This window comes from Seriola dumerili, unplaced genomic scaffold (genome assembly GCF_002260705.1).
Source record: "Seriola dumerili isolate Sdu_G_001 unplaced genomic scaffold, Sdu_1.0 BDQW01000242.1, whole genome shotgun sequence".
Lineage (NCBI taxonomy): Eukaryota > Metazoa > Chordata > Actinopteri > Carangiformes > Carangidae > Seriola > Seriola dumerili.
Window position 1 is genome coordinate 929882 of NW_019174497.1, and position 21455 is coordinate 951336.

At 41.6% G+C, this 21455-nt stretch overlaps 2 protein-coding genes across 2 annotated transcripts; both read right to left on the reverse strand.

Annotated features, from left to right (window-relative positions):
• Positions 1 to 124: 124 nt before the first annotated feature.
• On the reverse strand, positions 125 to 7264 carry LOC111229580 (very long-chain acyl-CoA synthetase-like). Its single transcript, XM_022755951.1, has 10 exons — positions 6719 to 7264; positions 5432 to 5641; positions 5177 to 5332; positions 4805 to 4929; positions 4499 to 4693; positions 4320 to 4410; positions 3408 to 3606; positions 3218 to 3315; positions 996 to 1126; positions 125 to 879 (listed from the first exon to the last, which is right to left on the reverse strand). The coding sequence occupies exons 1-10, from the start codon at positions 7191 to 7193 to the stop codon at positions 703 to 705; spliced, it is 1857 nt and encodes a 618-aa protein (XP_022611672.1). The 5' UTR covers positions 7194 to 7264; the 3' UTR covers positions 125 to 702.
• Positions 7265 to 8281: 1017 nt separating this feature from the next.
• Positions 8282 to 21293, reverse strand: cep152 (centrosomal protein 152). Its single transcript, XM_022756274.1, has 27 exons — positions 21207 to 21293; positions 19523 to 19632; positions 19329 to 19389; positions 18917 to 19237; positions 18553 to 18703; positions 17629 to 17769; positions 16984 to 17123; positions 16482 to 16682; positions 16157 to 16304; positions 15952 to 16043; positions 15659 to 15822; positions 15289 to 15490; positions 14962 to 15066; positions 14749 to 14879; positions 14531 to 14659; positions 14315 to 14450; positions 13798 to 13983; positions 13443 to 13703; positions 12769 to 12900; positions 12011 to 12664; positions 11674 to 11749; positions 11385 to 11552; positions 11191 to 11275; positions 10550 to 10632; positions 10146 to 10302; positions 9955 to 10058; positions 8282 to 9829 (listed from the first exon to the last, which is right to left on the reverse strand). Exons 1-27 carry the CDS (start codon positions 21291 to 21293, stop codon positions 9027 to 9029), a joined length of 5028 nt encoding a protein of 1675 aa, XP_022611995.1. The 3' UTR covers positions 8282 to 9026.
• Positions 21294 to 21455: the final 162 nt, after the last annotated feature.

A 21455-nucleotide genomic window follows, 5' to 3' on the forward strand; every position in this document is an offset into this window, starting at 1 on the left:
TTAAATCCAATGTGTTACAAAGTCAGTGTTACATATGAAAACTGTCGCATCAGAAATCTTCCGTCTACTTTCGCGTAGTTTGCTGATTGTTACAAACCAAAGTTAGGGCCAAGGTTAATGCGCCAAAGGATATTTTATTTGAAATTAACAGACTCAAATATTTACAAAAAATAAGCAGAATGTAAACGAGTGTGTGTTAAAGACAGCAGAACATATCAAACACACCAAAACCTGCAGATATTATATCACTCTAATCATTCAGCCTTAAAAAGAGGGAGGGACGTGACAACACACGCAACAATCATAGAAAGAGGACAGCATTGCATACACTGACAAAATCCTCAACAGACCAGAATGCATTGCAACGAGAAACAAACCGTTTGAACGAGACGCTCACAGCGCTCAGTTTTCTCAACTGGAAAAATTAGCTTTCTTGCCCCGGTTGAAGCTACAGTTTCGCAGAATTTGTGTGGAGTAAATGTGTCAATCTCACGGCTCAGTGCAACACGATCAAACACGATCTCTGGAGGAGAATTAAATCATTTGCATTTCAGTTACTGCTGAAGTGGAAGTACAGACGTAAAGTGGTGAAGATAAATCACAACACTTCAGATGCATTGAACATCTCAGGTGGGGTGGGTGACGTGTTACAGTGCAAACAGGTGGATTTTTCTTTTAAAAAGAGGGGGCGTGAAAATCTCTTTAAATTTTAATTTCCCCTAAATTAACTCCATTGAATATGTCCATCATAAGTGGGATGTAATTCTTTTTTTTTTCATCCAGAAAGTAGACTGGGTCCGTTATTAGATTTGGGTTGAAGCCCTCCTCCACCAGCTTCACCTTCAAATGCTTGAACGTGCCCGTTACGTCCAAAGAGCTCTGTAACAGTCACAGTGCAGTGAATTATTTGGGTGAAAAAAAAAAAAAGAAGAAAAAAAGAAGTAATGCCAACACCACGGGTGAACACTGTAAAAAGATGACTGGAGTAAAGGTACCTGAATCCTCATAAAACGGGGTCGTGCATAGGCTGGCAGGAAATTTTCAACATGTTTAAAAACATCCACGGAGTCAAATTTCAGTCCGTCTCTTAAAGTAACGGCAGCCATCCCAGCCCTGCCCTCCTGACCTGCAGAGAAGAGTCAAAGCCACAGGCACTAGTTTACTGATGGAAAGCATACATCATTTAAAGTACATAAACAATGGTGCATTCAGTGACATAATGATAACCAGTAACCTTGTCGTTATTGTTCATAAAAGGGCAGTTTACTAATTTTACACATTAATATGAGTTTACTACCAGTCAATAGTGGTGATATGTAGCCAGTGATGAAACTGGAGGACAAAATAACCCTGATGATGTCAAACTAGGGGTGTGGGGGTTGAAAGATGTGGACATTAAACAGAGCAGGGAGGGTCTAATAAAAGACCAGTTACATTATGGGAAATGCAGGACCCAGTGTTTTTGGAAAAGCAAGGAACATGAAGACGAGAAGTTGTGACAACAGCACACGTTTCAGCAGGAGCCTCTCCTTAAAAGGCATTTGTGGTTTGTGTGAGGAATGGAAAAAAAAAAAAAAGGTCAAATCTTGTTTTCTCAGCTCCACACACGCGGCTGATCGCTGATTGACTGTTTCACAGTTCTGATATGTGAACAGTGTGGGGGCGGGGCCTTTCAGGTGCTGTTTCAAAACGCTTTGTCTGAAGCATATTGACACCTTCAGAGTGTCAGGAGATCTCAGACTCTCTTAAACAAATTTTGATCATCTTTTCTTTCATCCACGAGCAATCCAGGTTTATGGAAGTTAAGCTGGTGGTCGGACATCAGCATCAGTGTTGGCGCTCAGCCTGACTGGACATGATGGACACCGTTGGCTGCTTCTGTTTAGATCAACCGTTGTGGCAGTCAAAATGAAGTTGAGTGTTTGCTTTCATTGTTCTTTCAGTTCAGGTTGACTGTGAACTGAGCTGCCATAACGTGTTGCAATTTACATTTCTTCACAGAAAATATGTGACGGGTGTCGGGTGTGTTTAGTTATCGCGCTGTGTTTTGAACTTAGCCCTCTGTGCTGCATGTCGTTCCTTTGCCGTCTCTGATTGATTACCACTTTACATAACCTGCGTCCGAGTTCAAGGGTGGGATCCTCTGAGAGCGCGTGAAGATCGGACCCTGAGACGACTTTAAAGCCAGGATGAACTTGCTACCACTCATCAGTCTGGTCTCACAGAGTCTCACACTAATGATGCATTCAGTTGGTCCTTGTCTGCTTATGAAGTCAAAGTTTATGACCAGGACACTGACTTCAACTGACCAACAAAGTGTAAATATAGGCGCCACCGGGAAACTGAGACAAGGTCCACGATGCCTGAGCTTATAGTAGGAGCAGTGCCTCTTTACTTGCTGCTCGACACATGGGTGGACTGGCAAACGATGAGTCTTGTTTGCCCTTGTTCTAGGTGAATGTTGCAAACGGTGACGTTCTTGCTTAACTTCACTCTGTGTTTCCACCCTGTAGTGATTCTTAGGAGTTAAGTTCAACTGATCAACCACCTGGGGGCAAATACATGGTAAATCTGATGTGGTCATAAGATATTTACCGACTTTACAAGATGACAAAGAACATCTGACTACTATTGAACAACTAACTCACAGGATACTGCGGCTGTAAAGCTTAAACTGGTTGTGTAAATTCAGGCATTAGACGGCTGAACATTGTGAAATAGGACAAGTCTTGTTGGTCTGTTATTAAATTCAGGCTGAACCCTCGAATGAACAAACTACTTATTCATTTCAGTTCTAAAATAATTATGTGACATTATCGTGACTGAACTACACTGTCAACAAGGTGTTCACTTTGGGCTTGTTGACTTGCTCAGGGCATCAGAGGGATAACGATAATCAAGCTTCTGCTGAAAATCCATTCAGGTAAATATGATGTGAGCTTTTATTAATCTGTTTAAAGTTTCATATTTCTGAAGGAACATGTATGTTAGAGTAAAAACAATTCATCAATTCGCTGATTTACAGAGAATTGATAGTTTTGTTAAAGTCATTCACAAAAAATACCAAACAATCCCTTGTCGCTGGAATTTTTTAAATTTCTTGCATTAAAAAAAAATCGATTTTGAAGACAGCGAACTGGCTTTTATGATCTTGTGATGGACGATTTGTCATTGTTTTCTAAAATTTAACAGATTATTATTATTGCAGATGAATTACCTGGAACTTTAACTCCATACACGGTGGCTTCTTTGACGCAGCCAGCCAGCGAGATGACGTCTGCGACCTCAGTGGTGGCCACGTTTTCTCCTTTCCATCTGTTGACAATAAATTTTTTTTTAAAAACCTTAAAGCCGGCGAGCGCTCAGACGTTTCTGCTGCATTCGCCTGAAACAAAAGATGAACTCACCTGAACGTGTCTCCAACTCGATCCTGAAAGTAGATGAAATGATCCTCATCGATGCGCATCAGGTCGCCGGTGTTCAAGTACACGTCTCCTTTCTTGAAGACATTATGCAGCTTCTTCTTCTCCGTCTGCTGCAGGTCTCTCACATAACCAGAGAACGGAGCCCTCGCTGATATTTCAGACACCAGGAGTCCAGGCTCACCTGAGGGCAGTCATCTTAAAGTGTCATTAAATGTAATGTTATCCTGTATGTGTGTGTATGAGGTTACACTGTTTTCTAGCGTAAAAGAAATCAGATCTTTGATGGAGTCATGTACGACAGACACTTAAAGCAGAGGCATGAAAAGTGTTTTTAAGTCTTGTAAACATTCACTTCCTTTACAATTGTTAAGTGGCAGTGTAGAGCACAGGAACCTAGCCTAATTAAGGAAGGTATAAAATGGATTAAGTGTTTTTAATCATGTACAGAACCCACCATGCTGAAAGGTACTTGGGTGATAGCAAGAATTTTACAAACACTACCGTCACAAGTCAAAGCAGCTCTTCCTCCCAAACATCATTTTAAGACCAAGAGATTCTGTTAAATTTATTTGAATATTTCTCCTTTTTTTTATACAATTCTTCATTCATTAAAACCAGTTGTATGTCCCTGAGTTTCTATACATGATGTAATAATAGTCTCTATCTTTATGCCACCAGGGATACATTCCAGTAACTGTTATATTTAATCTATTTATTCATGTATTTCTTAAATCTTCTTTGCCTCAAAACTGTCAAATGTAGGGACACTGATTTTAAAACTACAGGTTCAGGTAACTATGTGTAACTTGAAATTATAAAATATAAAGTGTAACCATATTCCATGAAAAATACATAAAATAGACTTCTGTGTCTACAGCACTGGCACTAACACACCTTTGTCGGCCTCAATGCAGAAACCAGATGAATCCCTCACAGGCTCTCCTTTTTCTACGTTGTATTTGATCACAGCATGAGGAAAAAATCTCTGCAAGACAATAAACAAAACACATTGATTATTACTTATTGATTGACACCTTTCACTTCATAATGCAGAATGAAACCTGGACTTTTACCTTGTTGAGGAAGGTGTCTCGCCCAATAGCTCCGATCTTGCCGCTGTAATTCAGCAGAGCAAAATTCCCCTCCGTTGCTCCATAAAGCTCTCTGATCTCAACGTTTCCAAACCTGCTTATGAAGTCCCTCCACACATCTGCTCTAATCCCGTTGCCTATTGCAAGTCTTACTTTGTGGCTTCGATCACTGAGTTTCTGTCGGGAAAGAAAACAGTAAGTAAGAAAAGGTTTCTTATTATTTCTGGTGACCTTTAATGTGTCAGACCCGTTGATGTTAGTGCTGCGACATACAGCACACCGACATACCTTTGGTGTGTTGCAGAGGTAACGCATAGTTTCACCTATATACTGTATGACAGTGGCGTCATATTTTCTGCAGTCGTCCCAGAACTGAGAGACAGAAAATTTACTCCTCAAAGCCACGGTGATACCTACACACAGCAACAAGAGGACAAACAACCATAAAGAACAAGGTTGGTGATAATCAGTGTTTCTGTCTTCGTCAACAAATACCATGAAAAAAACAAAACCAATGATGAATTCACTCTACGGAGAAAATATTTTCTGCACAGGCTGATGTGGCTTATTTCTTGGTTTAAAAAAAGAAAAAAAAACCAACACAGTTGCAGTAGATGAGATTCATTATCAGTATATAATATTACCAAAAAGTATGCGTACCTCTTTCAATGGCTCCGGTGACACCAATGAAGCCGGTGCTGTGATACAGAGGGAGGCTGATGTAAATCACATCTCTAGAGTTCACTCCTGTTAAGAACTGAATCGAAGACATGCCCCACAGTCTGGCATGAGTGATCACTGCTGCTTTAGGGAGACCTGGTGAAGAGGAGCCAGAAGGTGTGTGTGTGTGTGTGTGTGTAGGTACAGCTTCCTTTTACTGTTGCATCCTGCACATTAGCACCTGCAGTAGCTCACCTGTTGTCCCAGATGTGTATATGTAGGCTGCCGGACTCTGCAAGGTTAAATGTGACCTTAAATCCTTGGATAGAGGCTCAGAGGAGGCCTGGCTCATTTTCTCTCTGAAGCTCTCCACACCTGCAGCTTTGCATCCGTCAGCCAGGATGTAAACACTGACCTGCTGCTCCAACAGACTGGGCAGGACCTCCTCCACAGCATCCTGTAACTCTGCAAATAAAACCAAATGAACGTGTTCACTGCCGATGACAGACTTAAGAAGATTAAGAAATATCTAATAAAAAATGTCTTCATCGTTATCTTCAGCAGAAACGTATGATTTAGATACAGAATCCGAAACGCGTCAAGGAGCCACAAGTACACACTGCTTTTTGTCACAAGTCAAAATATCTGGAAACCAGAGGTTTAATCTTTAAAACGATAGCTGGTCAAACATGTTTTGTATCTAACATCTTAATGTGCAAAGTAACAGACGACTAAAGCTTTCAAATACACGTAGTGAAGTAGAAGTATCAAGTAGCATAAAAAGGAAACACGACAAGTACAGCGATTGAGTAAATCCATGTAGTTACTTTCTACCACTGCTCATCTGTGTTGTCAACATGTAGCAGGTAGGAGACCTCCTCTCTAATGCTCTGGCCTGTCCTGTATTCTTCTCTCCTTCTGCTTTCAGTCAGACTGACTTCAACACAATAACAACTTTCAGCAGTTGTTTCTTGAAGTGTTATGTGGCACACTTATCCTGCGCATTGCAAATGATAACAAAATCAGCTCTTCATCTGATGATACCGACATGTGATAATATTAGTGCAAAGGGAACTGAAGTTACATGTTGTGAAACATGAACCCAACCCTGATGTCCAGCAACGAAAAAAAGAAAGTTCCAGACCATGATGTTAAATCTCAACATGTTGCTTTGAGCAGAAAGAGAGACACCCAGTGGTGGAAGGGAACTGAGGACATTATGTACTGTACTTGATATGCACAGAACAATTTTGAGGTATTGGTAGTTCATGTGAGTGTTTCTATTTTTCATGTCACTTTATACTATTGCACTTTTTAATATTTAAGAAATAAGACTTTTCATAAAAAATACATACACGTTGGGCTGATAAAATAAAATGTATTCTTATAGATTAAGTTGATAAACCACCTTAAATGAATCATTTGGTGATAATACGTTTATTCTTCTACATGAAACACCTCAGTGCAGGACTTCTACTTCCAAGTCTTTTCACAGTGTGGTGTAAACAGTTTTCCCGCCACAGACATAAATGCAGCTCTTACCTGCAGCTGCGACCAGCGTGTTGGCCCCGCTGCAGTTGAAGCAGTGTAACAGGGACTTGGATCTGATGTTGTAGTTGAGAAAAGCAGCGGAACATCCGATCTTCACCAGGCCCAGCCAGAGCCACACGAACATCGGCTCGTTTCCGACTAACATCGCCACCGTGTCGCCTTGTTTAACGAGCCCGCTCTGCAGGAAGACTCTTGCGGCTTTGTTGCTGAGGGCATCGGCGTCCTGGTAGGTGAAAGTTTCATCTTTAAAGTGAATGAACGGCTTGTCCGGCTGCGTCCTCGCCGCCTCTAGAAACCGCTCCAGGATGGTGAAGTTGGTCTGCATGTACTTTAACATGCAGCGCCGCGCTTTCAATTTAGCGAGCACGTATTTGACATCCTGGATAAAGTAAGGAAAAGTCCTAGCAAGAAAGAAGAAAAGTCCTAGCAAAAAAATTGCAACTGCAAAGACTACCCAGACTAACATGTTTATCAGTGAGGAACCTCCAGCGTTTGGAGTCAAGTCAAAGGTTTTTACCACTGAAGAAGGTCGGGGCGAAAACCTGCAGAGGAGGAGCGCACACTCTTAGAGGGGCTGCTGTTTACAAACTAGTTATAAAATAACTGAAGCAGCGTGGGATTTGGGATAATTGATTTACAGAGTATACACCACTTGTTTTGTTTCCGTCGATGATTTTGACCCACTTTCAGATCTGTAACTATTGCTGCTGTCCTTTAAATTAAAAACTGAAAGGTGATCTTCAAATAGTTAATTAATAAAAAATAAATAAATAAAAGCTCTGCACAAAACGAGCTTTGGTTTCATATTAAATTATAGTAAACAGGATTTTACTTGAACCATTAGACATTACTAAGACTACATTTTCAGATCATGCATCACAACAACAGAGTTTGCTGGCAAGGCTCAGCTCTTATGACAAATGAATTATTCCCTCTTAATTTGTAATAAAATTATAAGATTTATTCAAATTAATTAAAGCAATATATAAATAAAAAAAACATTTATAATCTATGCACAGCATATCTCCTTAATGTGATATAAAATAAAAAAGTATAAAAACAAAAATACACAGGAATCTAAAGCCCGGAGAAAGAACGGAGCAGAGTGACTAAGCTTTGAATGAACCAGCACCTTATCTAGTGCTGTAATGGGGAGCTGCCAGTATCTCTCGTGCAGGGTGTCACAAGTTAAAAATTACAGTGTGGTAAGAGCTGCGACTTTAGACCTGAAAGCATTTGCAGATATCCATGATGCACAAGAAACACCTGAACACCAAGAACTCATTATCAACACTTTACTGTGAGTCAGCAAATACTCCAGACTGAGAACTAAATATTCTGACAGCAAGATTTTGTTTTGGCTCACTGCTCCTGGTTTGGATGTAACTGACAGCCTAAGTAAACCCTCGTTTACTCATTTTAACCCGGATCATACTGCTGTCACAGTGAGATTCAGCACCACGACCTGCAGCTGCATTTTTAAAGCTAGGCTAAAATGTGACAGGGACCATGAGGGGCCAAAAGAAATATACAAATATTTACAGAACTCTACTTGTTTTGCTGTTGGGAGTGAGAGGTGCAACATGTGTTTCTTTTACTCTGGAACAAACTATGCATTAAAGCAATAGTTTGACATTTTTGGGAAATACTCTTATTTGATTTCTTGTCAACAGTTAAATGAGAATATCAGCACCATTGTGAGGCTATAGGGGGTTTATCATAGCATAAACAATGAAATCATGGGGAAAACTGCAAACGTGGCTCTGCACAAGGATAACAAAATCCACCTACCAGTACCTCTGAACCTCACCAAGTAACAAGTTCTATCTTTAAATCTCGACATAAATCTTTTCGTCGTTTCTTTTCATCTTGTTTAAAATCAAGAAATAGTAAATAAATTTCTTGCCTTATTTCTTTAGGTTTTTTTTGTGGCTGGGAGCACTAACAGGTGGATTTTGTACCTTTGGACATCACCAGGTTAGCTGTTTCCAGTCAAAGTTAAGGTAACCAGCGGCACTCTGCAGCTTCACATTTAGCATACAAACATAGAGTAAGAGTGGTATCGACTTTTGTACTTCCCTTGGGTTAGGGTTAGGGTCTATTGACTATCCGTCAAAACTATTCCTTTAACAATCGTAACACAACACAGACAAAAACACACAGCAAGCAACTATGAAGGCAAAAGTTCATCATGTAAACTTCATACACTGTATTAAAAAGGCACTATTTGGTAACGTAACTGAAATAGTCAAGTCAGTTCCAAGCTCATCTTCCTAACTCATACCTGCCCTTCACTTTGTCATTTTTGTTGGTAGAACGGACTGTCAAAGCCGCTGTCCTGCTGGCGCCGTCTCAACTCGGAGAACAGAGGCCTGGAACAAACTCCCTGCTGCTTCTCGGCCTCAGAGCCAGGGGTGGGCTGTCTGTGTGTGCTCATCTTCACACTGGGAAAGTTCAAAGTCTGGGTGTGAGGGGTCTTCTGGGCAATCTCATTATAAATTGTCAGGTCAGACGCGTCTGGGGTGAGGCCACCAAACTCTCCTAAGTCACTGGCCGATGCAGCAGAGACAGAAAACGGCTTCACCGGTTCTACTTTCCTCCCTGAGCAGGAGAGTCTAGGGACTTGGAAGCTTGTGTCCGAGTCACTACTGGTCATGCTCCAGTCAGTACGTTTCTCATCTCTGACAGGAGCCTCCTGGACGGGGAAAGGTTTGCTCTGTTGCTCTGAGTCCAGGTGGTTGACTGCTGTGCTGGAGGCTCCTCCCTGCAGGTAAAGCTCCCTGTTCTTACTCATCACAGACGCTGTGACAAAATCCACCTGGGTTGGAGAAGCCACCTGATGAGAAGACGCCATCTGTTGAGGTTTGTAAGAGCGAAGGTGTTTGTGAGCTGCGGTTTGGGGTTTTATGGCTGCTTCCACTGAGGCCGCCTCCTTCGCAGATGCAGATATGTCCTGGTGTCTCAGAGGTTTAGTCCTGGGTGCAGCAGTTGGTTTCTGCTCAGAATCAGCAGAAGTCTCCTCCCTGTGGGATCTCCCCTCTGCCCCGATGTCAGGAAACTCAGGTAGTGTGGACAGGTTCTTAATGAAACCTGCATTTCTACCTGGAGGGCAGCCAGTGGTGGATACAGCTGTGGAACAATATGCCAATAGAAAAGACAGATCAACAACATATTTATATTTTGAGAAAAGAATCCACAGTAATGGAGTTCTGTACAATAGGACTCACTTGGTAAACTGCAGTTCTTTCCAGATTTACTTCTGATAGGCGTCTCCAGCACTTTAGCCATGGCCGCCAGCTTGCTTGCAGCATTCATTATTTTCTTTTCAGCTCTGCAGAAGATGGGAAGATCAATACAATTAGCCCGAGAAGCCATGATGAAGCAAGCAAACAAGTTAAAGACAGTAACAGCCTCTTGCCCTGTGGTCTTTCCTCCATCCTGCAGCAACTCCTGCAGACAGGTCAGATAATAACGCCGCATCTTTCTGGCAGTGTCCTGCCTCTCCCTCTGCACCTCCATGCGGATCATCTCCGCTGCTCGCTCCCGACTCTCCTGAAGGTAACGCAGCATGTCTTCTGTCGGAAAAGAAAAACACAATCACAGTCACAGTCTGTTCTTTACCAGGTACATGTGAGTGGAAGTCTTTCTAAATACATAAAACCACGGTCAACAGTGTCTTAGTTTGTCAGCACTGACTCCCTCTATCACAAATATGTTATTGTATTATAATTCTGGTGTCCATGACACTTAATACTGTAAATTCACACAGATATCCCCCCTACAAACAATTATAAACTAATAAAGAAAAGCCCCATCACCAACCTCTGATCTTTTCTACAGTCGTCAAGTATTGCTGCTTCATCTCCTCGAGGCCCTGCTGAAGATGTTGCTGGTGATCAGAAGTCCTGTAAACAAAAACATTAAATCTGTAGGGGTTATTTGACTGAAATTCATTACCACAACTAATGGTAGCTATGAATGCTAATGCCACTGTGCTCATCTTGGAGCTTAAAAGAACAAAGGAAATCTATATATCAAATAAAAGCCTTTTGTTCATATGCATTATTTTTAGTTTCACTGAACAGCAGAAGTTACATACAATTACCTAGTGAAGTCAGGTTTCATGAATACAAAATGCTTGTAAAATTATAATCTGACTATAGTTGAAATGATTAGTTGATTAATCAATTAGTCGATTGACATGAAAATAATCAGCAGATATTTCCATTTGGTGCTTAACTTTGTTTCACCTTGTAATAAACTGAGTATCTTAAGGTGTCAAAGCATTGGACAAAACAAGCAACCTGATAACTCCACTCTTATGGCACTGAAATCTATCATTTCTGTAACGTTTGTAAATGGTTAACGATGTAACAACAGATGAATGCAACTACGCAGTGAAACAATATTTCATTCAAATGGACTTTATTAAATCAAAGCTAAGAAATGATAAAAACACAAACCCTGAGGATTCCTTGGCTCTCTTCACTTCGTCTATCTGCTGCAGATGTTCCTCCTTTACCTTCTGTAAGCTGCTTTCATGCTCATCTACAAGAAACAGTGGTGTGTCCCATCAACACAGATGCACAGATGTAGTTGAGTAAATCTATTTAAATGTCATTTAGAGAAACATTTTAAATGCATTAAAGAAATATACCTTTAAGGTGCTGCATGGCGGTCTTGTGCTCTCGAACGCTGTGCTGGAGTTGACGGCAGGCTTTCTCCAAGTGTCTGTGGAGCTCCTGATTCTTCTTCTGCAACTTGCTCAAAGTCTCAGTGCACTCCTTCCTGCAGTGAGCCTGCTCCTTCCTCTGGAACAAAGAGCCTGGAAACGGTGGACAATATTGTTGAGTAAACTTGCTGATGGGAACTCTACTATTGTCAATCAAATCCATTGTGTACTGCATGTTGAATGTATTTAAGTAGTACACTGTGACATTACATACTTTGCATTTTGTTGATTTCTCTTTCATGTTGCTCCTGTGTTTCCTTTAGCACACGGCTCAGTCTCTCCTCACTTATCTGAAGGGACCGAAATGAAACCATGACAGGGAGAAGCAACTCAATCACTGCACCACATCAGAGACACAATCATAAAGATGAATCCTAATTAAATGCTACAGAACTTAATCATGGCAATACTCTGTGTAGTGAATCACTCTAACCTTTGTCTTCTGCAGACTCAGTAACTTAATCATTGAGCTGAACCAGTCCTCCACTATCATTGACAGATAACACCACTTACTTCATCCTTAGACAACAGATAATCCAAGAACAACTCACTTTCTTCCATTCCGTCTTGGCCTGGGATATTGCCCTACTGACAATGTCACTGCAGGATGTTTGGATGATGTGTGTTAGTGTTGTCTCTGATGTGGCCTCGCTGGTCCTCCTGGTGCTTTCAGTGCCCTGCTGATCTGTTCTGGGGTCTCTGAGAAGTCGTGCCTGGACCTCTGCCAGTCCAGTCTGAAGCTCTGCCAATATTTCATCCCTCATCTGCTGTCTCTGGGTCAGTTCTTTCTCTGCATGCTGACAACTCCAATCCTCCTCCCGAGCCCTCAGAGTCTCCCGAAGCTTGGCCTCCATCTGCAGGAGCAGCTCCTTCTTCTGGAGGTCGGCCTCCTCTCTGGACTGCTGCAAAGCCTGCTCCAGCTTTTTGTGCTGGTCTTGCAGCTTGGTTTGGTACACCCGCTCACTACGAACCTGAATGACCGAGATCTCCTGCTGTTTGTCTCTGTTCCACACTGCTCTAGCTCCGGCCAGCTCAGCCTTCAGCAGGGCAGCTTGTTCTCTTCTCACTTGCTCCAGCTGGCTCTGGAGAGTTGCTACCTCCTCTTGGAGCTCCTCCACCCTCTGCGCTCCAGAGCTCTGCTCCTCCAGCTGGTTCTTGTGTTTCTTATGCCACTGCTCCTCTGCCTTCCTCAGGGCCTGGGACACCTGAGACATTTAAAGAAAGATACATGATCACAACAGAAAAAAAAGCATATGACAGCAGTGACATTTTTTAACTCAAAGATAAAAAAAAAAAAAACCTGTCATACCCGTTGTTCTGTGCATTTTTCTTGTAGTTGTTCCCATTTCTCCCTCTCTGTTTGGAGACACACTTGGTATTCTGGTAATGAAGTCAAATCCTCAGTCCAGCGATTGTAGGCCCTGGTCACTGCACCTTCAACCTGTAACACCAACACATAAGTCCACTACTAAATTTGACCCTCTAAATTAATGGAGGCATGAGTCAGAGGAATGATCACGTGAAAGTGTGGGGACAGAAAAAATGCTGTTTACATCCCTGTTTATCCAGAATCATATAAAATATCATTATTCATTATTTGTGTGAAATTTTGTCATAATTGTTTTGTGAATTCTTGTGTTATGGCTAAAAACATGTTTTGCAGTGACCTTGACCTTCGACCACCAAAATCTAATCAGTTCGTCCTCGAGTCAAAGTGGACATTTGTGCCAAATTTGAATAAATTCCCTCACGCTGTTACTGAGCTATCGCCGTCACAAGAATGGGACAGATGGGCAGACAACCCTAAAACTTAATGCCTGGCTGTCGCCGGCGTAGAGTTATAAAAAGAAACCATTAAAATATCATGTCAATATGGGTAGAAAATAGCTTTACTAAGTCTAATGGTATGGGTATGTAGTTTCCAATTGATGGCACACATACAAAAGCTAATTGATACATGTATTATAAAGACAATCCAGTGACCTGCTTGGCCATGTCCTCCAGGTGTTTCTCTTGAAGTTCTCTCTGGGCTTGTTTCCTGGCTTCCTCCACAGTTTTGCGTTTGACTTTGTCGGCTTCTACTTGCAGCCGCTGTTTCTGGTCACTGAGCCTGGAGTCCAGCTCCTCGGCAGTAATTGTCACACTGCCGCCCTCCATCTCATCTGTCTGACAGGTTACCTCAGCTGTCTCTCTGTCTTTCTCCCTCCTAGCCTCCTCCAGCCTCTGGGTCCAGGTCGTCTCCATCTGCAGCACAGAAGCAGGAAAAACATTCAGGTCTGAAATGAAATTTCCATTTGGGAGTTGAGGAGAGCTGGACAGTGATTATGGGAAATCATACCTTTTTCAGTTCCTCCTTCCATGTAGCCTTTGCCGAGGCTACATGGGAGTTCACCTGCTGCTGGATCTCATCCTCCTTCTGTTTGGACCAGAGAGCTTTTAGCTGGTTTATCGAGGCCTGATGCTGAGCCTCCAGCTCAGCCCTCAGCTTCTCCACAGCTGTACCACTCTCCGCTCTCATTTTTTCCTGGGAATAACGACCAATCAATCATAAATCATTCTCAGTCCACAGGTAATCTACGTTGGATACAGGCACCTTCATCACGGCGGAATAGATGTGACATACAGTGTACAGCAGTGCAATAAACAAATTGTCAAAAAATAAATAGTAAAAGCTTTGCATCCCCGCTTTGTTCACATGTACAAAATCTGTACCTTACTAATATAATAAGGTATAATAATCATTTCCCCTACAATAGTGTACTTTGATCTTTTGAATGTTGTTTCAATGCTGGTTTGATAAGCGTAAGAACCATGTGCAGTGTCTTTTGACATTTTAGGATCTTTTATTCACAAACCTCATTTTCTCTGATCAAAGCCTCCTCCTTCTCCCCGTTCTTTATTCTTTCTTCAAGCATGTCCTTCTCTTTGCAGACAGATATGTAACACTCTTGTACGGCCAACATCTTATCATTGACCTCAGACAGCTGGGTCCTGTATAGGGAGCAGTAAACACCGTCAGCAAGTAGCAAAGGCTTACAGTCGACTGAAATTCCCATGTGCTGAGGACTTACTCTAACTGTTGGACCTGCTGCTGGTGCTGCACTGTCAGCTGTTCAACCTGAGTGTCACATTCCAGCATGAGCTCCGTTTTGACCCGGTTCACCACGTCGTCCCTGTGCTGCTGATGAATCCGTTCAGATCTTCATGAAGAAACAAAGACTGTTTATATGAATCGATACACACACCTTGAAGAAAACAGCTATTGTAATCCAATTGCCATCCTCTTTACCTCTCAGCTGCTTCCTGCTTTTCTTGGTCCAGATCCTGGATCATCTCCCTCATCTTAGTGCACAGCTCTGAGTTGGCAGACCTCACCTTCTCCTCACTCTGTTTCAGCTCCTTATTCTTTTTCTCTAGCACCTACAATTGGGACAGGACAACAATCTTTCACGATTTTGTCGAAAAACAAAGAACATTAATTTGACAGTGAACTACAACCAACCTCCACTTGTTCCTGCAAGTGTCGCTTGTCTTCCTGTAGTCTCACCAACTCTTTCTGAGACTCTCCAGTCAAGTTTAAAGGTTTCATCTGGCTTTTCTCTCTGACCTACGGACATACAGAAAATGCAGTTTTTCTATGATCACTGTCCACATCACAGCCATTTCATTTCTCATACCATGTCATTTATAGCAAGTTTTAGTTCCCTCTTGAAAGCAAACCTCTTTATTGTAAAATGACTTAGTCAGCAGTTCAACACTAAATCTTATATCTGTTCATGAGGGTGGTGGTGGGGTGGTGGGGTAGTGGGGTGGGGTGGGAGTGGCTCACCGAAGAGCTGAGCTTGGCTTCATCTAACTGTGTCTGCAGTTCGTTCACTTGGCTCTGACAGTGCTGGAGCTCCTCCTGCAGCTGGCTGATCTTCTGCCGCTTCCCCTTCAGACTGCCCAGACAGCGCTGCATCTCCACTCGCAGCAGCCGTAAAGCCTCGTCCTTGGGCAGCTTGGAGTCTGACAGGTGAGCCAAGGCAGTGCTGACAAAACAGTAGGGAAAGTCTGATTTGAATGGTTATTGATGCGAGTGGTGATCCTAAAGTTTCAGTAAATACTAGCACTCATGTTACAAAGACAAAAGGACACAGCCTGTGAAAAGAGCATCAGAGGTACTGTAATGATGACAGTGACCTACAATCATGGCGTACCTGTGAAGCGTGCCATTCTTCCTGTTCGCTTTCTTCAATCCTAAATCCATACAGGATTCAGACAGCTGGTTCTCCCAGTCACTGCTCAGGTCTAATGCGATGACACCGTGTTTGACAGCAGATTCATACAGAGTGATCTGCTCCTTCAAATCAGCCAGATCCTCCTTCAGGGTAAAATGTGAAATAAAAAGTTTAAAAGATCAGTCAAGTTTAAGTACATCTGTTTTTTTTTTTTTAGGTATTGATGTTTTCAGAGTGGTTTCATTTTGGGACAGAAAAATCAGAGGACAAACCTGTAACACTTTGTTCATGTTTTCACTCAGTGCCTTGGCTGATTGAGTCTGTTGGAGTTTGATTTGAATCTGACTCATCTCCTGCACTGAACCTGAAAAAAGCAGAAGCACAACAGACAAGAAAATATAATTTAAACTCAAGCAGAGTAAAAATATGTGCATAGATATTGTTTGTTAATGTTGACACGTAGACCCCTTCACTCACTCGTCTGCAGTAGCTTGGCACATTGCTGCTGACTCTCCTCCAGGCGCTGAGTGAGGGTGTTGATGACTCTGGCTCTTTCCAGTTGCTCTTCTTCTCTCTGGCGCTCCAGCTGCTTCACCTGCTCTCGTAACCTCAGACCGACATCAGTCTGGAAGCAACAATACAACAACACTGTCAACATTCACTTACTTACGCTCCATCTGCAGGTGAAATATCTTGGCATTTATTTGAATTTTGATGTCTCATTGTTATGTCTGATGGATAGCCTGTTGACAGATTAATCTCATTTTACACTGCTGCATCCTGTGACAGAAAAACTACAGACCTGTTCACTCAGAGCCTGAGAGGCAGAGTCAAGCTTTTGCTCCAGGGCCAACAGTGCAAGCTCATGCTGCTCCCGTATGATGGTGAGGTCCCTGTCATGCTGCTCCCGCGCTCTGGACAGGGTGTCAGAACGACAAAGCTCCAACATCTGCTGCTTCATGCTGTCCACTGCGGCCTCTGCCACCCTCTGCTTCTTCATGTTCTGCAAACAAAGTAAAAGTACGGTATAAACATCTTTTATCAAGGGTTTCAATAGAGATATTAATGCTATCTGCTTGTTTCAGTCAGTACTTTAGGTCTGTTTCAGAATGCATTGTGTAACATTATTTTATCAGACTTTTAAATTCTGTAAAGTTGACACTACTTTTGTTGTAGTTTGATTTGCATCTGATTCATCTCCTGCACTGAACCTAATGAAATTACTGATAACTTGATGTATTGCATACTATGTCTTATTTTGCTTTAAACAATTAAGAATATACAAGAAAAACAAAAAAACTTACCTCGTGGTCTCTCTCAGTAAGGACCTGTATTTGCTGCTCCATAGCCTTCACTTTGTTTTGCATTTGAATCTCCCTCTCCTTGGCCTCCTCAACCAATCGACTTGATTCCTTTAGACTTACTGCTTGGCCATCCTTTTCATCTGTTGATGGCAATGACAATATTTCCAGGGGCAGCACATCCAACCCAAAAAACAAGAACACAATAGACGAGCGCAAGATTGACTGCTTCTGTTTCTCTCAACAGCCACAAGGGGGCAGATATTTAACTGTGTGAGGACATCCAATTTCATTTCCATCTATTACTCCCAATAAACCACTTGATAATAGATATTGATAGACAGCCAGCTCTTAACATATTTGTAAAGTGTCAAACACTAATGATTAAAGACTCCCCCATAAATCTTCCACACCTATAGTGAATGATTTATTCAAATTTTATTTATTTCAGTTTATTCAAAGTTCAGGTGAGCCTAAAATGCATGTAAGAAAAAGGAGTAAAAAAATGTATAACATGTAACATCATTACATTTCAATCCTTAAAGTATCACAAAGTATAATTACTTCACATGGGCTTTGTTCTGTAATAAAGTGAAATTTCATTCATTCTCATTCTCATTTTGAAGGTAAAAACAGAGTGAAAAATACCTTTGACAATTGCGAACTGATGCTCAAGGTATCTCATGTTACGCCTTGAATCTTCCAGTTTTCGCTCCAAGTCCTCAATTTGCCTTTGATGAGCTTGGTTTAAAATCTGCAGCTGGGCGAGCTGCTCTCTATCAGCAGTTTCTGAAACACAGCACAACATTTCAATTCAACACATCAGTCATTTAGCCCTTATTTAAACAGTGTGAAGACATGTTAACTTTTAGCAATGTTGTTTGAGAGGGTGTATGTTATACAATAATAGTAATGTCCTCCAGTTTGACAGTGGTTAACTGGAACAATCAACCAAGAGCTTCATGTCTATACATCTTGATGGATAATATCATCCAAAAAAGGTTGGATATTAAGCCTATAAAAGCTACTGAATAACCTCCACATGACACAGAAATATAAGAGGAACAATCTCTGACGAATTTTGTCCTTTAACATTTCTACACAAGGAATTTTTTAAGAAGTCACTAAAGACACTAAATACTGAGCTCACAGTTTCCCCTCAGATCACTGTGCAGTATCTCAGGTTTGTTTTGGCCGGAGGCGGATGAATCTCAATGGCAAACTGCAACTTTGCTGATCTGAAATAACAGTTCCACGGTGGTTCATGATAGTTGATATGGCTGATACATGAACACGGCTCATTATTTTTTAGTTTGGCTCACTTTCACAGCCTTTCTGAGTCAAAAGAAGCTAATTTTTGTACTGCTGTCTATAGAACAACTAAAGTGTAAAGTAAATGTATTGCTCAATGGCACTTTGACAATGGCAGTTGCAAACAACAGAATACTCCAGATTCCGATTTTTCACTTGAACAGATTTTTCTCATCCAGTTCAGCAAATTACCTAAAGGTCTCTTTTATTATAGTCATGTGCTTTTAATCCAGGAACTAAAATCAAGACCATAAGACTCACGTTGTGTCGAGTCAAGGAATTCTCTTTGCAGATGGTCAAACTGGCCACCTTGGTGAGTGGCCTGCGAGTTAAACATCTTTGGCTGATGGGCAGGATGGTGAGGATTGTAGCTGGCCTTGTACTGATTTACAGTGTTGTCCCCAGTTCCAGGCTTTAAATTCAGAGGAACAAGAACAAAAAACAAAGCATGTTTGAATCAAAAATATTAGGCGTTCAATAACACAAGCATGAACCAATTGAGACATTGAGACAAGTTCAGCCATCACTGCAATGAACCACCAAATATTTTGAAATGTGTATTTTTAACACATGTAGGACCCTGCTGTTATTTTATCAGTTTGCAATGATGAAATAGTCCACTCACCTGAAAATGGTTTCTGGTATGGCTTTGCTTGTCTCTGTATCCTACTTCTCCGTTATATTCGACGTGGTTATTAGTGCCTTGAGGGTATGGTTTAGACTCATACTCATCTGTGGAGAAATCATTGGTCTCTGTAGACTTCTCTGTGCCCATGCTAGTGTATGTACAATCTCCCTGGGTGAAATGGTGATCCTCTGACTGCTGGTTCCAGGTGTGAGGCAGAGGTTGACTTTGAGGATTCCTCCGATGTCCATTGATCTGAACAACGTCATCCTCATAAGTGTAGTCATCATGAAGGCCTTGGTCATAGTCAGCTTCATAGTTCTTCAAAGAGACATTGACAGTAAGTGATTTTTTTTTCTTTAGAAGTTCAGAAAACAAAAGATCTATCAGTGAAAACAAACTAACATCCTACCTGTTCATGAGAGACTGGCCTTGGTTGAATTGACCATTGCTGAGTCCATGTGGACTGTGGGCTGAGTAGAGAGGGCAAAAAAAACAAAACATAAATATTATAATACGGTCATGTTATAGCTTCTTGTCTAGAACTACACCCTGAATTCTCCAAATCTGAGATTATTTTTGTGTCAGCAGCAACATGTTTGTTACCTGTTGCCAGTGTTTTTATTGCTGCGGGTAGAGTACTCCAGCTCTGGAGAGGAGGAGTCTCTGCTGTCCTCCAGCATGTCATCAGGCAGGTCTGTGAGCAGTTTGTGCAGCTGTGGAAAAACAGCACATGGAAATGAGTCACCAAGGTTGCTCCGCAACTGAGTTATAAAGTAAAAAAGAACTAGAAAAAAAAATCTCAGAATAGCAAACACCTGACAGAATGAGAAACAGAAGTGAGATTCTGTTATCTTGAGAAGAATACAGCTCAATGTAGCTGATAAAAATACTGCACAGGACTTCATGTGCACAATCATCTTGCTATTGTATGTGCCATGCAATTTTTCAGCAAGTATGTATATCTCATTCTGGAAACAGCTAAAAATAATTGACTATTATTCGATTAGTTGACTGACAGAAAACTCATTGCTAACGATTTACATAATCAAGTCATTTAAGTCATTTCAGATACAGTCAGTCGTGAAGTCTTGTTGCCTCGGTGTAAAAACATCTTAGCTCTTTCTGACACAAAAACAACAAGGAGAGCTCTCCTCTGTGTCAGTAACAGACTGACCAGGCTTGCTTTACAACCAGCTCTGTGAGATGGAACAAGCAGAGCCAGCTGGACTTACTTCCCACAAGGACCGTTGAATATTCCTCAAATCCTCCACTGTGTCCACAACCGAAGGACCCATATTATCCCACTTATTTATCCAAGAGTGAAGAGGCACCTCTGCTTCAGCTGTGAAGCCACATGATAACCTTCTAGCCTAATCTGTCTGCACTGAAGACCTTCTGTGTGAAACATCCAAAACGTGCCTGGCATGCTGTCAGCTCCCAGCGGCTTTGCTATGTTTTGCTCCCAAAGAACTCCATTGTTTGGACAAAACATATAGCAAGATTAACTGGAGCAGAAACATTCCAATTACCAGTAGAAAACATGTTCCACTTGGCCAACTTGTGCATAATAAATAGGCTATACCAAAGAAAGAAATCCATTTAAGAATCAATAGTCAAAGTACCATTCTTCTGGGTTTCTTCATGCTTGCTCTATTCATGTACTAGTGGGGTCAAACACAGAAAGAAGGTGACCTAAATAGGGCGAAAGTAGGGAAACCACAGGGCAGAGCCAGTTTCAGTGAGACACACCTGGAAGGAGGACTTTTCCTTGAGCCAATAATAGCTCAGCTTCATGGCGCAACAGATTGTAGGCGTAAGTAATAACACATGCCTGTGAAGCTGGCCGGGCTTGTGAAATTCAAACAGTGCACACCTCAAATGCTTCCCCAAACAACAACAATACTACCTCAGAAAAACAAATAAGAACCTGATAAATTTAAGGTTCTCAAAAGAGAACATCACCATTTGGTAAGTACACAAACATGAAAATGTACATTATCAGCCAGTAATTGTGATATCACTTAAGTAGAGGTAAATGATGCCTTGAGAACTGCATATACCACAGGTTATCTCGCCACTATTTCATGATGCCCTGGATATATCCTGTCATCTGACCTATTGGATAGTGCACTGCAGTTTGATAATATGTAAAATCAAGAAACTACCGCTGATCAAGCAATCTGGAGAGCTTTAACAAATCACAACGGCACACAACCACAAGACACAAACATGATTGTAATAGAAATGTTATCCCAACTATGCACTCCTGTAGTTACATGTGCTGCACCTCTTGCTCTCTTGCATAGTCCTCCTGGTCGTATTCTTCCTCCTCGTGTTGGGTTTGAAGAGCAGCACTGTCAAAATCAATAGACATGATGCACAGCCTGCTGGTGTGTAAGGTGTGCTGGGAAAAGAGATAAAAACGAATTTAACTTATAGGAGGGAAATCACAAACAACCAGCAACTATGTGTAAGATCGCTCTAAATATTAGATGGTGGATAGTAGCCTCCAAGGCTCAGGAGCAAGCAGAGATGA